Source organism: Ochlerotatus camptorhynchus, unplaced genomic scaffold, assembly GCF_037179485.1.
Source record: "Ochlerotatus camptorhynchus isolate MF236.1 unplaced genomic scaffold, CSIRO-AGI_Acam_v1.1 ptg000432l, whole genome shotgun sequence".
Lineage (NCBI taxonomy): Eukaryota > Metazoa > Arthropoda > Insecta > Diptera > Culicidae > Ochlerotatus > Ochlerotatus camptorhynchus.
The window spans coordinates 2,259,067-2,284,185 of NW_027040918.1; the positions used below are offsets into that span (position 1 = coordinate 2,259,067).

The 25,119-nt window shown below is 38.2% G+C and overlaps 1 protein-coding gene across 2 annotated transcripts in view; it reads left to right on the forward strand.

Annotated features, from left to right (window-relative positions):
- The window catches only part of Cbp80 (Nuclear cap-binding protein subunit 1), a 72,592-nt gene extending 57,277 nt beyond the window's left edge, over positions 1-15,315 (forward strand). Inside the window, exons 5-8 of one of the 2 annotated variants that reach the window (XR_010518478.1) lie at positions 14,199-14,442; positions 14,506-14,864; positions 14,937-15,103; positions 15,200-15,315. Coding sequence is in view for 1 of the 2 variants with exons in the window: in XM_065234151.1 (XP_065090223.1) it covers positions 14,199-14,442; positions 14,506-14,864; positions 14,937-15,050 (717 nt within the window). In the remaining variant the exon portion in view is untranslated. Of the gene's footprint in view, positions 1-14,198; positions 14,443-14,505; positions 14,865-14,936 lie in introns of both variants that reach the window. The other variant, XM_065234151.1, reaches the window with a different exon arrangement.
- The last annotated feature ends 9,804 nt before the right edge of the window (positions 15,316-25,119 follow it).

The window sequence follows — 25,119 nt, forward strand, 5'->3', positions numbered from 1 at the left end:
TTGGTTCGCCAACAAAAGTATTTTTTTCTCATTTGGTCGACACTTCGAGTGAAAGTTTAATGTACCTACTTAGCCTTAAAGACTGAATAGCTTCTAAGGTGGGGTTTAAAGTACAGATACAGGAGCAAGGTTGCTTCGACTCATCCAGTGCCGTATTAACGGTAGGGCGATGGTGGGCTAAAGCCAGGACCCCCAATTTGAAGGATGCCCCGACTCAAAGACATCATATCGTTCTCAATAATATGTTTTAAGAAATTATTATTATTATTATTTAACTTTATTAATGAGGCTTTCAGCCTTGGGCTGGTTCGCCTCCAATTTAAGAAATTAATCGTTGGTTAGGCTTGTATCGAACATTTGTATTTGTATTTGTATTTATTTAGTGATACGTTAGCCTGTAGTTGACACTTTTTTACCAGGTCAAGGAAGATTACATTTTTTGAAAGAAACTCACTATACGGAAAACTAAAAAAAAAGCTACGAATCGTGACAAATGTAATTGAAATTGAAGTTAATGTAGTGCTATAACCTATGTTTGAACGCCAATGCTATACCTATGTTAACCTCTACCAGGTGTGTTAAGACATCGCTTCAATAGGACTAAAGTTGGTTGTTGTTTGGTTGCAAGTGGCAAATCGTTCCAGGTGAGCGTCCCTGACACTAGCACACTCCTTCGAGCCGATGTGGTGTGTCTAGGAACGATGAAGCAGCGAGATCGGTCGTGCAATCCGCGTTGCAGGTATTGTTGCAGATAATCCGGAAGTGCCTCAAGATACCCCTGTCTTATGAAGCAACATATTCGATTGTGGTAGTTCTTTGAGAGATCGTGCCCTAAAATGGTATTACGTACAGCAGCAGTGCTTTTTCGATGTCTAATGTTGTACACGAAGCGTACCGAGGCCTTGAAGCATCGGTTTAATTGTTCTTTGAAGGCTACAGAGAGTCCATTATAGTAGACCACATCGCAGTACGTAAAGAACGGTATGATAACTGACTGCACCAGCTTCTTGCGTGTTTGTGTAGATAGTACCGGGGCGAATCGCCTGAATGTTCTTAACGTTCCAAACACTTTTGATGTCATTAAAGCTTTGAAATCATAAAACAATAAATCATACAAGTTGATAATTGTAATTGTAATTGTAATTGTTCAGTGTATAGGCTGTGCCAACCGCTAAGTTGGCTTATCTAGGGACTAACCCCCTAGTCTATACACCTACTGTCCTTCCCGTTGCACTCGTCAGCTCGTGCGATACTCTAGACACACATGGGTGGTCGTATCCGGGTCCTCCCCTGGGTAGGCTCGTGTCCGTCCAGGTTCTGGTACATTAACTTATATCTATGCATGGTAATTATACTTTACAACTCACCTTTTGATTATAAATGTCGATAATGCTGAAACTATATGAATGTTAGTGATCATTATTAGGTGTGTGCTGCAATGGAGTAGTAATTGAAGGAAATGATATTCTCATGTGGCTTATAGGTAATTCTAAAATAGGTAAATCATGCAAGCACACACCTTTTACAATTCTTATCCTACTTACCAGTTCCATCCAGTATAAATTGGCTGTTTCCAAATGCCCTAATCCTTTCTGAATGCTTACTCTCTTACGTTTTCTCGCTTTTTCCTTCTTCCTATTGAAATTCTGGCCGTGTTCCCATTTGTTCTCAGGTAGGTAATATTGGTACATGAGGTGAAGAAAGAAATAGAACAAGTTAAGTGTGAGTTGCATGCGTTGGTTAGACGTTTGGGTCATGGTGTTGTGTTCCCTATTTTATTTGCCTCTATTCAGCTCTCAGATCGCCCCCTCCCCCCAAACTATTGTGGATGAGAAAAAGAACCCATATTTGGTAACCTCTCGCGAGCTGCAATGCATAAGATATGAATAACAAACAAATCTAGAACGGGGCTTACATATAACATTTTCTAAGACTGAACATGATTAGTATAGTATGAATAATGAGAATTGTACGAAGAAAAGACGATCCCAAAAGAAAGTTCCCTAGCAATAAAACTATTACTCTGTGCTAATATAAGTTATTTCAAAATGGGCATCCATACTCAGAAACTATACCCGACCTCAACAAACTGTATCGAAATCAGAACAGCTAAACTACTCGGTAAGATTTTGGCATTTCTATTTAATTGTATTAAGCTATCTCACAGAGACCAGACGTCCAAGTTCGGTCAGAAACTTGTGTAAAGTTAAGTGGAAACGTTGCCGTTACGTAGCGCTAGCATCTATTGATGTCCTCTATAAATTTATCACTTTCGACCAATTTGGCGCCAATTTAGCACTTAGTGTCTAGTGTAAGTTTTGCAACGCCAGCGCCATCAAGATGTCAAAGAGAATTTTTAAATGGGGAAGTCGTCGTTAGTGGCGCTTAAGTCGGATAGGAATCTTTACACAAGTATTTAGAGACATTTTGGAGCCTCAACGTCTGTTCTCTGTGGCTATCTTATATCGAGCTCTTTTCTATAATTGCAACATGTGAATAATTCAGAACAAGTTTAAAATTGTTCTAGAGCCAAATTGGTTTTGAAGGAAGGTCAAACTACAAAGGAACAGCTCAGCCACTCTGAACCCTATGCAAATTATGCTTTCCCAATATGGTACATTCTCTCACTATAAACCTGTCATTAGCCTATCTGAACTATTTAATAAATGGAAACCGTAACATGGGTTACGCTCCTCCTAAGCGGGCCCTCCGCATCCTATCTCTGTCTTATCTCAAATGCCAATGTAAATTGAATGTATCAATATATACATTGGAAATGACGTTCAATCAAATAAACCCATACCCCATTCACTTGGCCAGGCTTCAGAATCGTCCAGTGGGCAGTGCGCTCTACACTCCAAGTTCCCTTTCTTTCAAATTTACCCCATATTTTATATTTCCCCTTTGAGTGTTGATTAATCACAATGAAACATTGTGACAGAGCACGGACTTGAGGTTACTAAAGTATTAAATAATCTAGGTCCTATTTAGGATTATATCTGAAAAATCCAAATTTGGCCAACGCCCACCAACAATAAATCATACAAGTTGATAACATGCAAAAAAAAAAATGAAAATTCTGGGCAGTTGGGCTCGTAGCATGGCCAAAATCTCTAGAGCCGTGGGAATATTTTCTACAGTTCTGTTTTTCTACAGTTACCAAAAATGCACTAGATTTTATCTTTTAATTAGAGCGTCCTGGGGAGAGGGTTTCTTGGGTTAAGTTGTGCATTTCTTAATATTAAGAAATGCTACCCAAGACATCTGAGACCTATGATTTATAAAAAGCAGGCCTACATAAAATACCGCATTAAAAGCGTTTTCACAATTTTTTTTAAACGGGCGTGTATGTTTTCACGTATGACGAATTTCATCCCAAATCGTCGAACTTGTTGGCATTACTCTCTCAGATTCCAATGAAACATTGTAGGTGTAGACTTCGTATACTTAATCATCTTTGCATACCGTAAAACGGGGTAACATTGATAGTTTTTTAAAGTATATTCTAAATATTTTTTACAGCAATGACTGTTTTTCAAATTTTATATTTTTATAACAAGTACTGAGGATCCAAGAGTTAATTCGTTAGTAATATGTTGGAACAAAAATTCAAAGCATTTGCACATTTTTTTTTGTTTTGTGACCGATGAATGTAGAAAAAAATGAGTGAAACTCAAACAATTTAGTTCTTTAAATATGAAACTTTGAATGAATATATAATCAGGAAACTTCATAAGCAAAAATAATATAACATTGAATTTGTGATAGCTGTATCGGAAATACATTTCATAAGTGATGGTTTGAGTGCTTTTTCAAAAAGGCGAAAAACACGAAAATGGTTTATTAATATTTTTGTAAAATATGTAACACATACTATTTCAAAACTATATAACATATCAACGCAGCTAAGCTACAATATGGAACACAATGGTTCTTATTTGGAAAAAGCACAGCGAGTAAATTTATTCCTTATATTATACTATCAAAGTTACCCGCATTATCAAAGATACCCCGTTTTACGGTACAGTCGTGCCTGTCGGTGCCTGTGGGGTATTTCTGAGGCATAAAATCTCTGATCACGACGCCTTCCTTCGGAAGGGAAGTAAAGTCGTTGGTCCCCGGTCCATGAGTTGATGGGTCAATAGGGTAGGGTCCAGGTGTTGGAGCTGGCTCCCTGGCGTCGGTAGCACTGGTATTCAGTACGGAAAACAAGATCGACGGAAAATAAATGAAGGAAAAAAAAGTAAATCAACTTTTTAGTACAACCGCTGCATTTATTTAATATTACCGATGAGTTTTCTAGCGGTGTATCATAGCCTAGTTAGTAAAGGCACGATATTACCAAGCCAGAGGCGGTGGGTTCGAATCTTTCGGGTTGAAAATTTTTTCGACTTCCCTGGGCATACAGTACTATTGTGCTTGCCACACAATATACAAATTCATGCATTGGTTAGTGTTAGTTTGTGATGTCCGTGCGAGAGAATATAGATTCATCCCATCCGTTCGCGATTCTGATTAGTAGGCGACATATTCATATTTTATTTGTTAAATTTCTTAATTGTTCAATTGTTCTATTTTCACTATTTGTACTATACAAACATTAAAAAACTACAAGGGACAGCCCTATGGGGTTGTACGCAATGGTGACGTAGGACTACGTGGTCTTATATGAAAAATGTTATTTGTTAACTGCAGAAGGAGATTTTTAACAAATTTATGGTGGTCCAGAAAAGGACCGTTTTGTCGTGATGATTGAGTAATGCTGAGCTACTATTAGGGTGTTCAACACTGATGAAGCTGACGAGCTGTATGTTGTTTGGAACGAGGTTGACGCACTTGGTATAGATGGCCCACAGCGGCTCACGACGCGCAACTGAATCCGATCAGTAGCGGTGCGGCGTCTTCCTCTTTCTTCGGTGATAATTTTGATCGCCATCGCAACAGTTGCACATTCGTGCAATTTTCAATAGTGAATTGTAAAAAAAAATTCAAATCGATTGGCGTTTACGAATTAAAATCCATCATCTCTGTTAAAAAATCAAATCACTTTCATGCCGCGACCAACTTTGGTTTTTGTAATTGTGGGTTGTCTTAAAAATACATGGAATGTTAGATTGAAACTTATGGGAACTGATATCCAATTAATGACCTTGAGAAATGTCCAGAAAAAAAAACTATTAAACAAATTTATGGTGGTCCTGAAAAGGAACGTTTTGTCGTAATGGTTGAGTAATGCTGAGCTACTATTAGGGTGTTCAATACAGATAAAGCTGGCGAGCTGTATGTTGTTTGGAACGAGGGCGATGCAATTGGAATATATGGCCCACTGTGGCGCACGACGCGCAACTGAATCCGATCAGTAGCGTCGCGGCTTCGTCCTCTTTCTTCGTAGAATCGAAGGCTGAATCGAGGGCATGCCGGCTTTCATTATGTACTGGAGAACGCCAAGCACCGATAGCACTGCTGCTGCTGCTGATGACGACCGAACACCACACGCAGTGATTGAATAAACACCGTTTGGCAAGACCGGAGTGAAATCAATTTTTAAATCTGTGTTAGGAAAAGCGCTTTTCGCAGGCAATCGGTGATAATATAAATTATGATAGCAACAGTTGCACATTCGTGCAATTTTCAATAGTGACCTATTGACAATTGATAAAGTGTTCATTTTAACAGATTTGTAGATGCCTTTCCAATCGATTGGCTTGTTTAGAATTAAAATCCATCCGATATGGACAGAGTTATAACTGTTCAAAATCTTTCATAATTTTGTTACATGTTCCATTTTGGGTTTTCACAATAGAGATCACAGACAAAATTGCTGGATGTTTTCTCCGTCGAATGAAATATTTCCCAGTATGTATTGGTTTATTTCTCCATTTATAAACTTTTCGTGACATGCCTCCCATGCCTGAAATAATAAAAATTTGAGAGAGAGAAGACAGCTTTGCTATCGATCACGCAAACGTCATCGAGATCCAGTCATGAACTGTCACTGCAAACTAGGCCGAACATTAGAAATGGGGCTATCATCGTTTTGAAAACAACTTTTTTCGTGCGGGCCCAGGCTTGCCTTCGCAAACCAACAACACGATTGGGTAGGGGAGAAGAAAAAAAGAAGACAAAAAAAACAAACCATCCGTCATTGAGCTGGCTTCTCTCTCTAGGATAAAAATGATGTTTATTCAAGAATTCGGCTATGGCGTATTCAGCCCCAACCAAGATACCAGCAGAGGCCTTCCTAAGCCTACATCGATCTTCTCGGCTGAGGCAGCTGCCATCTTCTCAGCCGTTACGGAGTCCAGTTTTTCCTGAAAAGCCATCATTACCGATTCGGCCAGTGTGCTGAAGGCCCTTGAGAGTCTGAAGAACCAACACCCGTTGGTGCAAGCAATCAGAATGGCTTCGAACAGTAACACCGTATATGTCTGGGTTCCCAGCCACTGCAATATCAGTGGACACGAGGCTGCGGACAAGCTGGCAGCGATCGGCAGATCGAAAACCCCAGTGGAACCGGAAGTCCCTGCAGCGGATTAAAAAATCTGAATCAAAACGATTCGGCATGGGACAAGGAATGGGCTAATACCCGAGACCCTTTCTTACGCAAAATAAAAGGAGATACGAAATGTTGGTCCGACACCAAAAACTGGAAGGACCAGAGAGTACTGTCCAGATTACACTGCGGCTACACCAGATTCTCACACGATCTCGGATCCCGTGATGGATTCCACAAACAATGTATGGGGTGCTCAACCAAAATGTCAGTTGAGCATCTCATAATAAATTGCCCTGCACATCAAAACCTCCGAGACCAATGCGGTATCGGTCTCAGCATCAGAGACGCATTATCCAATGACCCAGACAGGGAAAGATCACTTCTCAACTTCCTTAAAGACACAGGCTATTATCAATATACGTAGAACCCCGCAACGAACAATGACACGACAATGGACGAACGACGGCACTTGGACAACACCAGCTCTCTAAATTACATGTTAAACGGAAGAACAACGATTACAACCCCGCAGGCTACGGACATTGACTCTCTCTCGGAAATTAACCACAACTTCGTTCACTTTCCTTAGTGTTAAAACAATCGACACAGAACTCTGAGATACTTAAACTCTGTAACAAACACTATGTAATTTATTTATTTTTTCTCTCCCGGACCCCCTCAGGAGCCCCAATCCTTCAAAGAGACAAACCAGTTACAGGCTGAAAGTCTCTATAATAAAGCAAAATAAAAATGTTTATTCAACCCAGCGTTACATGAAAAAATTAATAATACTATGTATAAAATAATTTAAAATGGATTTGTAACGTTAATAATTGATTGTGGGTTAATATTTTTCAATTTTTAGGCTTAAAAAAAAAGTTACGTTATATCGAGGTGGAAGTAACGTTATATCGAGTTACGTTATATCGAGGTTGCTTTATATCGAGGTATGACTGTACTTGTTTTTTTTTTTAAATTAAAATCAAAATTGAAGCGTAAATTCTCTAAAATATTTTTCAGAGAGTTTCCATGTATGAAGCTTGTGTTTGTAATAGATTAATCTATCATTCTACTTAGCATGCTTAGGACGAATTGATGCAATATCTGGTGATATTTATTGCTACGAAACTTCCAAGATAGTTCCGATGGACTTTGGTGGTACGTGGGTTTCGACGGTAGATGTCTAGCAATAAAGTAATAAAATAATAAAAATATAGGACAAATGGTTGTAATGTCGGCCTAAATGCCCCTAATTTGGACCCATGCATAAATTCAGCAATCGACTAAATTTTCAATAGCGCCCAAAGATATCCATTAGTACCGTCCCAATGACGCGTTCACCTAGATAAAATTGATAAAAAGCTGATTTTTAGCGATGGGCTCAATCTTAAATCCATAGGCCAACATTAGAGCCATTTCCCCTAATCAGTAAATCTGATTTTGGCACACTGCTCGCGGAAGTATATTTGAAAGTTCATGTGGGGTCTCAGATAGCCCACTCGGTAAAAGCAAGCTGGAGGTGGCGGGTTCGATGCCCGGTCACAATTCTTCTTCCCAGAAATCTCAGAATATTCATGGAGTTCTGATCCGAGCTATCTTAGATGTATTGTCCAAATTTTTTAAAGAGTCCTCCTCAGTATATTTTTAGAATGAACACTGCAATTTATTTAAAATTTACCCAAAAATTCCCACCACCATCCCCGAGCAATATGGGTATCAAAATTCATGAATTTACAGCAGGATTTTGTGATCATCCGATGGATTGTCTCCGGGACGGCCATTCTGGAGTAGGTTCCCGTAGGGCCTCTAGTGGCCATAGAAGAAACCCCTGCAATATGGGTATCAAAATTCATGAATTTACATTAGAAGACTATTTATCATAATTTTGTGAATATCCGATGAATTGTCCTCGGAACGGCCATTCCTGAGTAGGTTCTCGTTGGGCCTCTAGTGACCATATAAGTGTGTTTGTGCAATGTCATCTATATGTGCAACTACCCTACCCACTGTACCATTACAATATACAAAACAGAACAACAATAAATTAGTAGCTCGTATGCCTCCGCCATGGCAGGACGGGGCGGAGCAATCGGTGCTTTTCATAACTATCCGTCTCGATCGGGATCAACAATTGAAAGATAAACAAATAAACACAACGTAGGGATCTCTCCCGTGAGCGATCAAAGTGTTTGGGAAGAAGCCCCTATAATATGGGTATCATAATTAATGAATTTACAGAAGAAAACTTTGCTCCATGTCATTATTTCGTCATCTGAATATCAGGGGAAGCTTCCTATAGATATTAGTGACGTTTAAAGCACGCACACTAACAGACACAATCACGGTGTGAAGTTGCTCAATGTTTTCCTATAACTAACCTCAACATGTATGGATTCTTCCTGCTAAAATGAGTCTGACAGCAGTTTGCTATTATTTTCCACGGATTTTCACTATTACTTTCTCACAAAGCGCTCTAAAATTGGTGTATACGTATACGCGTACGCACACTAGTGCAATAAGCGTCAGCAATCTCAATGGCATGTGAAGGTTTGTAGGCCCTTTTCTTGTGTTACTCTTCAAATGTGTTTTATTTTTCACCTTTAGCTTTGACATAATCCTTTAAGACGTAAACACATATTTCATGTAAAATTGAGTGCTTCCAGACTAAAAAGTTCGTTACTCGACGAGAAGTCGACTGAATTCTATGTCAAAATTGACGCTCATTTATGTCAGTCTCAGAGCACTTAAATTTATATGATTTTTATCGAAGTGTGCAGGTAGTTCTACTCCAGTTGAACGAGATCCGTCCGGACGGGAGCCACAAGTTGACATCTGTCATATCTGCAAAAGTGAAGACATCAAGTGTAGGAAGACCAGGAAGATGTGAAGTCATGCTCAAGACCTGTGTGCAATCAGCACTGCCAAGAAATTTGCGATAATTGCCAATTCTTTTTTTCGTTTGCTTTTTATGTGCTTGTATTTTTTTAACAATTTTTTATGAGGATTAAAAGTCCAGAGAAATGTCAGTTTATTTTTAGCACAGCAGAGACTGCAAAAACTCCATACAACATTAATCCACAACGTTTATACCCCTAGAGAGATTGAACCCCAGTAAAACTCAAGAAAATAAAAATTGCATGAGTGTTCATCCTAAATTTTTCACCACCACTCGATTATTCACTTGTTCCAAAATGGCCATTCCATGGACATTTAGTCAGATACAAACAAATAATGAGAAAAGTTTTTTTTAATTTCAAAAAATAAAGAGCATTCTATCCAAGCCCATTCCGGGGACAATCTGTCAGATAGCCACGAAAATATGATGAATAGTCTACTGCTGAAAATTCATGAATTTTGATGCCCATATTGTAGGAACATCCTTCCAAACAACTTCTATGGGCACTGGAGGCCCTACAGGAACCTGCTCCGGAATGGCCGTTCTGGGGACAACCCATCGGATGACCACAAAATTATGATAAACAGTCTTTTGCTGTAAATTCATGAATTTTGATACCCATATTACAAGGGTTTCTTCCCAAACACTGCTATGGCGACTAGAGTCCCGGGGAGAATCCATCGGATGACCACTAAATTATGATAAACAGTCTCCTGCTGTAAATTCATGAATTTTGATACCTATATTGCTGGGGTTTCTTCAAAAACACTTCTATGGCCACTAGTTCTGAAATTTTGCTTTAGGGGCTCTGATGAAAATTTCATGAAAATCCCGTGAACTCCAAAGATGGTCTCTGCAGATAGTTCTGAAAGAACTCTGGGGTGACGATAATTCCAAGAGAATATTCTAAACAGTTCGAAATAAGTTCCGATAAGAATTCCAATGGAATCAAATTTTGAATGTTCAATCTCAAAAGAATTCTGAGAAGAGTTTCAAAGTTTGTGATGGATTTTTGTTTTGAAAATTCTGAGGAAATACTATGGTGATTCTAAGGAGAATACGAATTCCAATTGAATGCATGGGAGAAGTCCAAGATTTATGAAATTTCTGAAGTTGGCATGGAAATTCTAAGGATGGATTTATGTAAGGAGCCGTCAGGGAGTCTCTACCTTATTCGTACCTTCTTCAAAATTGTCCTTTGTTCGCTTTCTACTTTCTATATACAAATTTCACACTGCCATACTATAACGGAACTATCAACTCTTTACTTTCATCTCCTCATCTATCGTATAAGATTTCCACTTTAATTCTGATGTTAAGCATTTCCAACTATGAAAATAATCTATTTCCTAGAATTTTGTGTATTCTGCAAAGAATTTCAAGAATACAATATTATTTTTGTTAAAGCTGATTTGCCTCTAAGTTTAAGAGAAGGGGAATTATTCTAAAACAGTTTTTGAGATCATTCTGAAGAAATTCTGTGAAAAGTTCCTAGCGAATTATTAAAGTTATCGACCTAGATATATTAAATATTTAAAGATTTCGAACGCAGAATCAAATTCAAGATCATAAAAATATGGGAATTACTATTTCCTAGTCATCATGTATAACGTAAGCAAAAGTAAATAATTCAAATCACTTCAAATGCTCTTCACAGGAGACTCCGTTGTGAGATTCAATTAAATTAAAGGAATTTCTAAAATTTGAGTTTAAGTTCCAAGACATAAAAAAGTTTATTTCAATATCAAAACGTATTTGAATTTCTAAGTTACCATATAAATGGTTACAAAGTTAGTATTTACAAGTCACTATTTGCTCACTATTTCCGTAATTTTAGTCACTAAAGTCACTACTATTATATCGCATCAGCACTAGCAGCCCTGCTGCGATACTTAAAATTATCACCGATTGCCTGCGAAAAGCGATTTCCCTAGTACAGATTTCAAAGTTGAATTCCATCCGGCCTCACCAAACGGTGTTTATTCAATCACCGCGTGGTGAGTGGTGGTGTACTCCAGTACACAACGAAAGGCTTCCCGCAAGCAGCTAGCTATCATGGGTGCTCACAACCGCTGATCGGATTCAGTTCCAATCACCGTGTGTGGTTGTGTCCGGTCGTCGGCATCAGCAGCAGCAGGAGGAAGAAGCTGCACCGCTATTGATCGGAATCAGTAGCTCTTCGTGAGTCGCTGTGGGTCATCTATGCCAAGCGCGTCATACTAAAGAGTATAAACAGAGAGATCCCCGCTCAAATTCCTATTACTACACAAAACACAAGCTCCTGCTGCAGTTAACAAAAAACATTTATAATATAAGATCACGTAGTCCTACGTCACCATTGCGTACAACCCCATAGCGCCCTTGTAGTTTTTTTTCTTCGAACACTTCGTCATGAACACTTCCGGTTTTTGCTAAAGTTCAGTTCAGTTCAGTTCAGTTCAGTTTTTCCCGGAAATTATTTTGAAACAAGCCACAATTAAATAAAAATGATATTTCCCTATACAGTTTTACATGCTTCACTACCAGTCTCCCAGAAAGCCAAAAAAAAATTCAAATTTGAGAGAGAAAATTTGCTCTCACGACCTCAATCTCTCAACATGCTATGTATTTTGATGACACTCGATTTGTGATTTCCCTTTCACAGATTTCAAAATAGAGTACCTGACACTACAAAACATGTCTGGTACCTCTATATATGTATTTAGATGAACATTCGAAGTCCCTCCTTTTTTACATATTCTGCACAAAAGATACTTTCTGCCCCGCCCCATTCATAAAAATCGGCGTGAAATTCTATGAAGGGTGAGCTATTTTGTGTGCAGAATGTGTAAAAAAGGAGAGACTTCGAATATTAATCTAAATGCGTATATAGAGGTACCAGACATGTTTTGCACTGCAGTCTCCTCTGTGAAAATCTAACGGAAAACAGATTGTGTGTAGTTTCCGATAGATGTCACCGCAAACAACATCAGTGACATCTGATGAAACATGAATGCAGAAGCTTGACAAAATGATTAATTAATAATATAAAAGTACCGTAAAACGGGGTATCATTGATAGTTTCTTAAAGTATATTCTAAATATTTTTCACAGCAATGAATGTTTTTCAAATTTTATATTTTTAAAACAAGTACTGAAGATCCAAGAGTTAATTTGTTAGTAATATGTTGCACGAAAATTAAAGCATTCAGTATTTTGATTTGGGGTTACTTTGATAATGCTCGATGAATGTAGAAAAATATGAGTGAAAATCAAACAATTTAGTTCTTTAAATATGAAACTTTGAATGAGTATAAAGTCAGAAAATTTCATAAACAATAAGAATACAGTATTGAATTTGTGATGGTTGTATCGGAAATACATTTCATAAGTGGTGCTTTGAGTGTCGTTTCCCTAAATTACTTGATATAAAGTTTTTTAGATTGTTACCTAGCTTAGTTTATCCAAATATATAAAAGAGCAGAATATGTGATAGGGTAAGGTGGGGCAAGATGGGTCATCTACTTGATTCGTTTAGTTTTTTAATTGTCAACCTCAACAGCCCCAAAGCTGGTTTGAAAGAGCGAACCATCATTGGGGTTGCATTGAGCCCTTCCACCCTCAGCAAGGTGTCAAAAGTGATCAACGGGAGGGAACAAAAATCAAAAGCATATGATGTTGAATGATAAGAAACAATGATAATAAGTAGGGAAAAGTGGGGCAATTTGGCCACCTTAAGATCATCACTAATTATACACATATTCTGTGGAAAATTCGAATGATGTTCAACCAAATGAATAGTTTCAAGGCCTAGTTACATCATGAATACAAATTGCATATTAAAAGTAAACTTTTGAATTTTATGCAAGAAAATTAATAAAAAAAAATCATGTTGCAATCTAAATTAAACCATTGGGGTTAAATGAGCACCCTGTCGGGGTGGTATTAGCGACCTTGCGAAAACTGGTAAGAATATTATCTTCTCTTGAGACTGTGAAGGGTCAACAATGAACAGTTTTAGCATAAAGAGATCTAACAGAAACAATTATTTTCTGTAGCATAAATCAAATTTCCCGGTCTATTTAAGGCTATATTTTTTCAGTCTTGTATATGACTGATTTTTTACTAAAGCCACTGTTTCAAACCTTGATTTCATATGATACAGTCATATTTATGAAAGGAATAATGTTAAATTGAAGAATTTAAGTTGAAATATCAGTGGTGCTCATATTACCCCGAATGGACTTAATATTAATATTTTGTTAAGGAAATCTTCAATTATTATTAAAATCTAGAAAAAACATCGCGTCGTATAAGAAACCAATGACCATTTATAAAGCTGCTGAAGGAATATCATAGGATACTAATAATAGACCTGATTTAGAAATCTTGACAGTTTTGACATTTTGAGCTAGTCTAACGTTTTTCGAATATTTGCTCTAGAGAAAAGTATTTTATTTGACTTAAATAAAATGGATAGTTGAAGTTGGCTTCAAGCATTAAGCCTGCAACAGATATGTTCAATAAGTTGATTTTTGAGCGAGTGGCCACATTGCCCCATAGTGCCCCACCTTCCCATATGTACATTTTGGAGAGTATGGACTGTAACCTGTGCTACCCGGGACGTGTCATAACTTTCTGGCTCATAGCGATATCTAAAATTTACATCAACAGATAAAGCGACCCAGAATTCGATGTTCCTAGCTACATCATTGCATTGTGGGGGTTTTTTTTATGACTACTGCGTGGGAAAATCTGATTAAACAACTGATGGCAAACACAAAATCAACCAACGGTTAACTTCTGCTTACCATTTTCATTCCGCAGGCTTTGGCTGAAACGGAGGAAGCACAGATCTGCATTCTGCACAATGTGTTCGAATTGTGGGTCAACCACCAGCAGATGATGGTGGTGATTATCGATAAGCTGTTGAAGACGCAGATCGTCGAATGTTCGGCCGTGGCCACCTGGGTCTTCTCGAAGGAAATGGTCGGCGAGTTCACCAAGATGCACTTGTGGGAAATTCTGCATCTGACGATCAAAAAGATGAACCAACATGTCACTAAATTGAGTAAGTTGTTTCCAACGTTTCGGAACTGAAAGTTTGACTAAACATACAAATCCTAACGCACAGGCAAGGAGTTGAGTGACGCCAAGGACCGTCTGGATCGCACCGCGGAATCATCGTCGAGCGAGTCGGAAGAGGAAGCGACTGCGGCCAGTGCTACTGCTGGAGCAGGTGCCACTCCTCAGCGTCGCCGTAAGAAGACTGCCGGTGACGATTCAGACAAGCCCACCGAGGAACAGGTGGAACGGATGGAGGAAAAGCTGGAAGCCGCATATGTCGATCAGAAGCGTCTGTTTCTGATCATTTTCCAGCGATTTATCATGATTTTGTCCGAACATCTCGTCAAGTGCGACACCGACGGACGGGACTACGATACGGATTGGTATCGTTGGACGGTTGGAAGGCTGCAGCAAGTTTTCATGATGGTGAATAAAAGTCAAAATAAAAGAGTGAAGATAATTATAAAAGTTATATTTAATGTAACATTTCTATTTTAGCATCACGAACAGGTGCAAAAGTACAGCAGCACACTAGAAAGTCTTCTGTTCACGTCCGACATTGATCCTCATATACTGGATGTGTTCCATCAGTTCACGGCGCTTCGGTCGTAGAGCGTTAATAAGTGTCTAAACTCTCATTATAATTACTATTGACAACTATCTAGGTAAGTGATTGATACAGTCAGTGCAGCGAAGTTTGCGAAATATTTAGTACTTTGAGATCATGTTAATGGATTTTTTTTTTCTTCTGTTTGACTAAGCCTGAGCCAGAGAAAAACATGGATTAGGAAATTGCCGTGGTAGTTTGATTGATTGAAGCTTATGTCATCACAACAGCACTCTTTGAAGAATATGAAAGCACTTTATTTAAACTGTACTCGGTGTGGTGTTTGTGATTGGAAATAGAAATGCAAGAAACTCCTTCGGATACCCGTATTTACAGCGTCAACAAAGCGTCTGCGTCTATCATGTGATTTGAGATTTGGGCGTAATTGTTTTTTGTAAACAAACACGTAAATCACCGATTTCTCTCGAGCAATAGCTCAATCTCGTAAAAAAAAACTCTACCAAATGATACAGGAATCATTCCTCTACCTGATAGTGTTATTAGTTTTCGAGATTGAGCTTTTATTCGTGAAAAATCGGTGATTGACGTGTTTGTTTACAAAAGCAATTACGCCCAAATCTCAAATCACTCCGGATATGTTCTGTTTTCAATTTGCTCTGATCACCAATTTTCCAACTCGCTGGTGATGGAACCTGCTCCAAGTTCAACGCTCAATAATCTTGTAGAATTTAGAGAAGTTCAGAAAACGTCTCTGAAGTTATCCGAAATTCTCTGAACTCATCCAAACTTCTTTGGCAGTGGACCCACAGCATTTTTTTTTTATAATATTGCCATATTTTATCAGGGTGTCGACTACATGGAAAAACCTGGAAAATCAGGAAATATCAGCAAATTATAGTTGAAGATGCTAATTTCAAATAACAGACTAAAGTGGTAATTTGTATACGATAGATGAGGAGGAGAAAGTATAGAATTGATAGTTCCCTTTAGAGTACATCAATTGTATACTTGCTCCTCCTCATCTATCGTATAAAAATTACCACTTTAGTCTGTTATTTGAAATTAGCATCTTCAACTATGTAAATCGTTGACTTCACGCAGAAGTAATACTAAACTATAGTCAAAGTATCAGGAAATTCCTTTTTGGACCTGGAAAATCAGGGAATCTCAGGGAATTTCATTCAAAGTCAGTTTCTTTATAACATAAACTTATTAATAAGTATGGCTGACGTCGTTAGTTTTAAACAACTTAATTACTGGTTGTAGTTTAAGGAAGGCCTTCTCCAAATTTTAAATATAGTTGCGATCTTGTGGTTGTTCAATGTTTGATGTTGCATTTTTGCAAGTTGAGCAAAAGTTATAAAATAAAAGGGCATTTCGAGGATTTTGAGCCTATTATAAATTCAGCTCCCACTGGGTGTTGTCACATTCCAGAGTTGAACCCAAATCAAAATTCATTTTCGTATAGACGCTAGACATTGTTAGTTGTTGCTAAACTTAAGCTACTTATGGGAGTGTGCGTCTCTTAATAGATGTTTAACCTAATTGCGTCTGACAAAATTTTACCTTCGAGTAGATTGGTGCGTCTGCTCAATCCAGCTGTGTCCAACAAAAATCATTGGATCGCCTTTGAGTAAATGCAAGAATGATTAAGAGTTAAGCTGGCTTTAGACAAGGCAAGCCATTGATATACTCAGTTGAATTCAATTGACTTGAAAAGTTGAGACTGGTTCAACTTTTTTAAATTCGAGTGAGTTGATCAAGTCAGTTGAATGGCATGGTTTACACGTTCAAGTCAGATGAATTCAACTGAGTTAATCAATTGACTTGCCCTGTCTAAACCCAGTTTTAAGAGAAGATGATGATTTTTTTCCTGAACACTTCTAGGTCTTGTTCCACAGCTTGATTAGCTAACTAAATGAGAATTCAGGATAATGGTCTTGCTTGGGAGGTTTTTTTTTTTATTGTTTGGTGCAACACATTTATTATTGAATAATGATTCAAATATACGTAGACAAGCATTGCTTTGACAGCCTACAGTGGCTGTATTAAGTATTGTTGGTATTCATTGTGAACATGGTTAGCTCGTCAAATTAGCTTATCAGTAAAGTTTTAGTATTGTAATGTTGCTGCTAATGCAATTTAAATGGAATTAACTTACAGATTTCCCACCGGAGGAATCCACCCACGAGTTAGCTTTTGGTTAAGCGTATTATCCGGTATAATTTTCTTGCGGAGCTGGGTCTCAAAATTTGCTCAAGACAAAACAAATATAATGGGATTAAAAACAAGTGTTTTGTATGTGAAATGCAGAGTGGCTAGTGATCCAGGAAAAAAGCTGGGAATCCCCCTTGACTGGTGGGAGCATCGACTGACAAAAGAAAGACTTTTGATTTGTTCCGGCCTTATTTTGGAGAGATAATTTTGAAAATAAACTTGCAATGTGATATGATGCATCTATGTTAAGTTAAAAATTTTGGATGAAAAATCGAGAAATTTTCATTTATGCCCAAAATTGGAGTGGGACTCGAACCGGTTTCTGAACTATGGCCGTAACATATTCCGGCGAGTACGGGTTTTGAGACAAGAAATTTTCAAAAACGTGCAAAACCCACTATGAGGCATTCAGAGGTCGAAAATAGGATCACTAGAAGTCGTGATGAGTAACCAGCACCATGTTGGTCACACCCGGACATGTTCAATTTGGGTACCCCCGGGAAAGTGGTAAACCCTTTGTAAATCAAAATCCATCATGCGACACATCAAGTCACATGAGAATTCAAAACCTTAACCATTGGCGGTCATATTGAGTGTCGCCGTAAGAACCACATTGGGTAAACCCGGACATGTTCCGGATACCATATGGGAAGTGGACGGAAATCTCAATTCTTATGATCCGATTGTCGTCTAATTATTTAGTTTATTTGATTGCACTGTGGGACAGTTTGCCGTGGTATTGTTTTTCACTTTTCCTGAACAAACCACACTTTTCGAATAGCACAGCTAAAAAAAGATAAGATGCTAACTTAAAATTGATAAAAATGCAGATAGGATTAAGTTGCGGCTACCGGCAGTATAGCTATGGTTCGAGGGAGCGATACATTTAAAGTAATCTTTGTGTTCAGTCTGGGAATGCACTTTCCCCTTCGGCAGTAGACTGTATTGGCAATGATTGGTGGCGCTCGTGGCTGGTCAAAAGGTAACTGAATTGAATGTTGTTGTTGTTTATTTATTTTTGAGGGATTTTAACCTTTAAGGTCATTCATCCCTTCAGTAAATTAAATTTTTACATTTCATTTATACATAATTATTGTTACATTTATATTTCTTCGTAGAGACCAGTGTCGCTCAGATATTTTAATAGTTTTTCCTCACAAGGTAATGGCAAAACCTCCTCCAATGAATAATTATTCATATTATTAGCCAAACGTTCTGTGCAATATGCTCTGCAATCAATAAAAATATGAGAGACGGACTGAGTAGCACCACATGTGATACAGTTTGGCGGTTGTTTTTTCGTTATTCTGTAACTATGGGTAAGTCGAGTGTGTCCAATTCGTAGCCTCGACAGAATGCGGCGAACTTTGGGATTTCTATGTTCAGGCCAACAGAGAGTGGAATTTTTTATTCTTCTTAAAGTGCAAGACCTATTTTTTAACCACTCCAAATCCCATTTCACAGCGGTACCGGTAGTGTAGTGGTAAGCGTGATAACTTCTCACCCCAGCAGGCCTGGGTTCAATTCCAGTCGGCGCCGCCGAGATGTTCTGAGGCATAACATCTCTGAGCACGCCTTCCATCGGAAGGGAAGTAAAGCCGTTGGTCCCCGGTTCAAGAGTTAATGGGTCGATAGATAGGGTCCAGGTGTGGGAGCTGCCTCCCTGGCGTCGGTAGCAATGGTACTCAGCACGAAAAACAAGATCGACGGAAAAAAAATTCCATTTCTCTCTGATCTTATGCTTGGCCCATCTGCAGAAGTCAGATGAAGGTACGGACATCTCTAAAGCATCAAGTTCTGGACCAATTCCAGTCAACCTGTCAGCGGCCTCATTGCCACGAATTCCAGAGTGGCCTCATTGCCACGAATTCCAGAGGATGACGTGTTGAATCGGAGTTCATTTCACGGAGGCAGCTAGCGGAATCACTTAAGATGTCGAGATGTCGAGATGTCGAGCTTGTTGGGGTGTGAACTCATATTGGAGACTTTCATTAGAGCCAAAGGCTTCAGCACTGAAGATTGAACAAACCGAGGGAAGAGAATAACTGACGCTGGAATTTATCGAGACAGCAGTTATGCCATATCCAACCCTTCCGTCTGACACCGATCCATCAGTGTAGATGTGATGATGATTATTGTATTATTCTGAGAGAAGTTTATACAAATATTGCTGAATTTTAGAAGGAGGATCACCGGCTTTGACTATATTAAGTAGAGAAAGATCTATTGAGGGAGATGTTTGATTCCAGGGGCGCGTTTTTGTTCCAGGTAAAATTGCTATTGATGGTATATTGGAATTTGTAGTTGACTCAAAAAGACCAATCGTTCTAAAAACCAAAGGAACTTCATTGCGGTCAGTGAGACTCAACCAACGAATAGCTTTCGTAATAAGGCAAACTAACAGATAGTATTCGAATGGAAGCTGGCCACATTCTGCCATGATCGCAAATGTGGGACTTGTTGCAAAAGCGCCTGAAGCAAATCGGAAGGCTTGGTTATACAGCGGACGTAACTTTTTCATCACAGCATCACCACCTCTACTAAAGAGACCGACTCCATAGAAAATTTTGGGTAATAGCCATGCATTAATTATCCTGAGAATTGTAGGTATTCTCGCACAAATGGATTTAATTACTCGTATTTTATTTACGGTTGCCTTTCGAACGGCGTCTTTAAAGTTTAGGCGACGGTCAAGGTCGACACCAAGAATTTTAAGATTCGGTTTAAAAGGGATAATGGTTTGTTTAATTTTCAGGTCAGGAAGTTTACTTATCCCCTTTCTGTTGGCACCAAAATGAAGATGTTGGGATTTTTCTGGAGAGATAACAAAACCTCTTTCATCTGCCCAGTGAGCAACTATGTTTATAGCGGATTGAATTCTTTTACGGGCTAGAGATTTGAAATTATGGAAGAAGATTAAGGTGATGTCATCAGCATAAACAATGATATATACATTGGGAGGGATTGTTTTAAATAGCGATTTCATGCAAATAAGGAAAAGAGTGGGGGCTATTACGGAGCCTTGTGGAACTCCGTTCTCTTGTATTCTGACCTGCGATCGAGCGTAACTCTAAATTTTCTATCGTCAAGGAAGCTTTGGACATAACGACCCATCTTTCTTCTTATTCGCATTTCAAGCTTATTGCATATCGCATATTAGCTTATTGCGTGCTCTCAACTTAGTGTTCTAGATGCACTTCCACAGTTATTAATTGAGAGCTTTCGATGCCTTTACCATTTTTGCATTGGTATAATGAGCGGTTCCACGAACAAGTGGGAAATTTTTCCAGTTTTTATTTTTTGTATTTTTTGATTTGCATGAAACCTTGCATACAAGTTTTTGGGGAAGAAAAACGCCGTTTTGCATACTTGGTTCGCCATTTTGAATCTAGCCTTACTTATGAGAAGGGCCTATGAAAAATGCAAATGATATCTTCAAAAAATTGTATCTCGGAAACGGTTTGTCCGATTGGTTTGGTGTCTTGGGCGAAGTTTTAGACAATTGTTGGTGTTATATGGAAAAAATATGCACGGTAAAAAAAAAGTTTGGTATTTGTGTTTTGAACTAAAATATAAATTTTCCCTTTAAAGTGACATGTCAATAATTTTTTTATTATCTTTATGTCATAGCTGATTGAAAATGCTATCTAGTGCACAGTAGGTTGTTCTGGAGAAAAATAGGTTACAATGAAAAAAATTGTTTTTTAAAAAAATACAATTTTCAAAAAAGCTATTAAGAAAAGTCAAAAAAGTTTGTCACCCTAATTTTATGAAAGTACATCAAATTTGCAAACAAAAAGTACTCCAGTAACATTTTTCTAAGATGCACCGTTTAGAAGATATTACTGATTTAATATTGTTTTTTTTTGATAACTTAATAAGTTTTGGCCCTTTTTGGATGTACTCCGTGTTTTTCCAGTTTCAAAAGTATTTTTTTCGGAAAGATTGGAAAATTTTGAGTTAAAATGACACTGACAGCTTAAAGATTCGAGTGAAATTCTCTGCCTTAAAAGTATTTTGAAAAACAAGTTACAAAATCCCACTATCAGGAACAATGATTTCTTCAAATGATTTTTGGTGCGTTGTGCTGAAAACGTGCTAACAAGTATTAGATACAGGTAATCAGATACCAGTTAGCTGTACTACGTACAGTTGGTGATTGTAAACATGGTCTTTGTTGGAACTAGTCCACCATGGCCACGCTGGCCATAACGAGGCTAGCTCCGTCGTTGACCGTTCCTTAATAATAAATGATTCAGTCGCTGTCAATTTGTTTATTGATAAAATGATAAACTTTTTACAAATTGATCAAAATAAAAACATAAAAAAAATTTATTTTATGTCAGATGGTGCTGCTTCACAGTATAAAAACCGAAAAAACTTTTCTAGCCTTTGTAAATTTAAGTCAAAGTATGGTATTGACGCTGAATGGCATTTCTTCGCAACATCGCACGGAAAAGGTCCATGCGATGCTATTGGAGGTACGATAAAACGCATGGCTACCAGAGCAAGTTTAGCCAAAGAACGCGAACACCCGATAAAGACTGCAAGAGAGTTGTTTAATTGGGCAAACAAACGAAAAGAAGAAGAACTTACAAAGTAGTCATTTTGTTATTCTACTACAGAAGAATACGAAAATATGTCTTTGCAGCTAAATAATCAATATAATAATGCAAAAACAATTCAAGGAACTCTAAAATTCCACTCATTTCTTCCTCTATCAGAAAATACAATAAAGGCAAAGCTTTATTCAAACTGTCCTGACAATGATGCCAAAATATTAAATATTGTTAAGAAAGTTGTGTAAACAATAATTTTATAAAAATACAGGAATAAAAATAAACTGATGATATCCAACATATAATGTTATTTTTTATTACGCACAATCACCATCCCTGAAATAAGCTTAATTCGCTCTTTTGAATCTTGCTAATTGAGGAGCTTACATTTGCAGTTCTCAAAAAGGTGTATCTCGAAATCGAGTTGTCTCATCGGTTTGATGTCTGTGGTGATGTTCGGCAATAGAGAGAAAATATGCACAGTATAAACACATCCAGTTTAAATGGATTAAACTGTTAGACGATATGCAAGAGTTGAATGCACATTTTCAGCACAACGCACCAAAAATCACTTGAAGAAATCATTGTTCCTGATAGTGGGATTTTGTAACTTGTTTTTCAAAATACTTTTAAGGCAGAGAATTTCACTCGAATCTTTAAGCTGTCAGTGTCATTTTAACTCAAAATTTTCCAATCTTTCCGAAAAAAATACTTTTGAAACTGGAAAAACACGGAGTACATCCGAAAAGGGCCAAAACTTATTAAGTTATCAAAAAAAACAATATTAAATCAGTAATATCTTCTAAACGGTGCATCTTAGAAAAATGTTACCGAAGTACTTTTTGTTTGCAAATTTGATGTACTTTTATAAAATTAGGGTGACAAACTTTTTTGACTTTTCTTAATAGCGTTTTTGAAAATTGTATTTTTTTAAAAAACATTTTTTTTCATCGTAACCTATTTTTCTCCAGAACAACCTACTGTGCACTAGATAGCATTTTCAGTCAGCTATAACATAAAGATAATAAAAAAATTATTGACATGTCACTTTAAATCGAAAATTTATATTTTAGTTCAAAACACAAATACCAAACTTTTTTTTTACCGTGCATATTTTTTCCATATAACACTAACAATTGTCTAAAACTTCGCCCAAGACACCAAACCAATCGAACAAACCGTTTCCGAGATACAATTTTTTGAAGATATCATGTGCATTTTTCATAGGCCCTTCTCATAAGTAAGGCTAGATTCAAAATGGCGAATCAAGTATGCAAAACGGCGTTTTTCTTCCCCAAAAACTTGTATGCAAGGTTTCATGCAAATCAAAAAAGATGAAAATTACTCGTTGCTTTAATGATATGGAACCGCTCTAATTGTGTGGCAAGTCCAATCATACTTCTATGCCCAGGGAAGTCGAGAAATTTTCCACCGTGAACGATTCCTGGGGAAAGCACTAGATGCGACTCTCCTCCCAGATGACCATGGCAATACAGGAAGTATTACAACAAAGGTAATTGCTATTAGATATTTTGCAAACAGTGACAGATAGCGGACATGAAGAACCAGTGGAGGTGCCGGGCAAAGGTGTTTATCCTAGACAAATGGTAAGTTACAAATTCGCTGTGGTCGTTGTCGTAGGCGCCGTCGTAATCGCCGTCGTAGTCATAGGCAGTATCGTTAGTATATTTAAAATTAACCACCAACCGCTGAAAATATGAATTATCGCGTATTTCTGTTGTTCATTACATGCCAAGTGAAATTCAGGAACGTAATTTCATTTGAATAGCTTGTTTAACCAGGTCTTAAACAATCGTCACGTCGGTCATAGCTTGTTATCATTGCCTGAACCATGCGTAAAGAGAAAATCGAAACATTTAACGTCGCGTGAAAGTGGACCTTAATGAAGGCCTCTTTCGTAGCTTTTAGTTTAAGGATTTCAATGATCGTCGGTTGCAGTGGCTTGCTTACTGAGCAGAAAAACGCGGTCCCAGGTCCTTTCATATTAAAAATGTATGGTAAGATCGCTTGTTTATCGTGTATTTTGTAAAACTTTTCGTTGTCGTCGGTGCCGGGTTTGAATAGTTATAAAAACTTGAGTAACGCTATAATGTGATATGAAGGGCTCGGTGGCCTTAGAACAACCGGTTTTGCTTACTGAGCAGAACATCATGAGTCTAATCTCAAGCCCATCCACATTCAAGATTCGTCAATCGTTTTATTTGTTAACATGACTACATGGTAATAACAGCAACTCGATGATTAAAAAGAAGCTCGTCTGCCTAGTGGCAGACGTTTTTGCTTACTGAGCAGTAGACCGTGGGTTCAATTCCAAGCTCCTTCGCGTTATATGATTGTTTGGACATCAATTCAGCTTATCGTTTACCAAAACGAACCCTGCTGCAAACCAAACCCTCTTACCCAACATCCCAGTGATTCCTCGTGGAAGTGCAGAGGTGTTCTCGGCTTCCATCAAAGCGAGTGTCACGTCAACACATTCCTACCCCTTCCTTTCTTGACCTGTGTTCGGGCACGGCCGGCGCTGGTATTGCCTAGTTTGAGATCACCAGTTTTTACACATTGAGGATGATTGCTAGTCCCAAGCATCGTCTATTGGATCTCTGTGTAATTACAGCTAGTCTGGCAATAACAGAGTAGCAACCGTGGGCGGTCAATCATGCTCAAGCGCATGCTCAGGGAAGTAGAGAAATTTTCCAACCCGAATAATTCTTAGACTGGACCGGGAATCGAACCCAGTCACCTCCAGCATGGTCTTGCTTTGTAGCTGCGTCTTTACCGACTGAGCTAAGGGAGGCCCCATTACGACCCATACGACCTTTGATTCCCCATTCTACAAGGGACTGTAAGATGGGGAACCGCCATACACGATCGTATGCATTAGATAAATCTAGGGATACACAGTCACCATGCATATCGCGATCTAAGTGTTTTTTAATAAGGTCTTCCAGTTCAGTCAAGTAGTCATCAGAACTTTTATCGGTGCGAAAAGCAAATTGTCTGTTATCGAGTAATCCTTGTGACTCAAGCTCATCCAATAGCCGTCGGTTAACCATCTTCTCAAGAACCTTTCCTATATCCAAAGTGATTGGACGATAGCTGTCAGCAACACTTCTATCCTTACCTGGTTTCGGAATTGGTACCAATAAACCTTATTTCCAGTCAACAGGGATTACGCCATTATCCCACATGTTATTGTACAGCGATAGCAAAATTGACTTTCCAATTATACGAAGGTTCTTGAGAAGAGGATAGCCAACATCATCCAGACCGGCTGATGAGCCATTTACCCTACGAAGAGCCCATTCAAGTTCTGCAT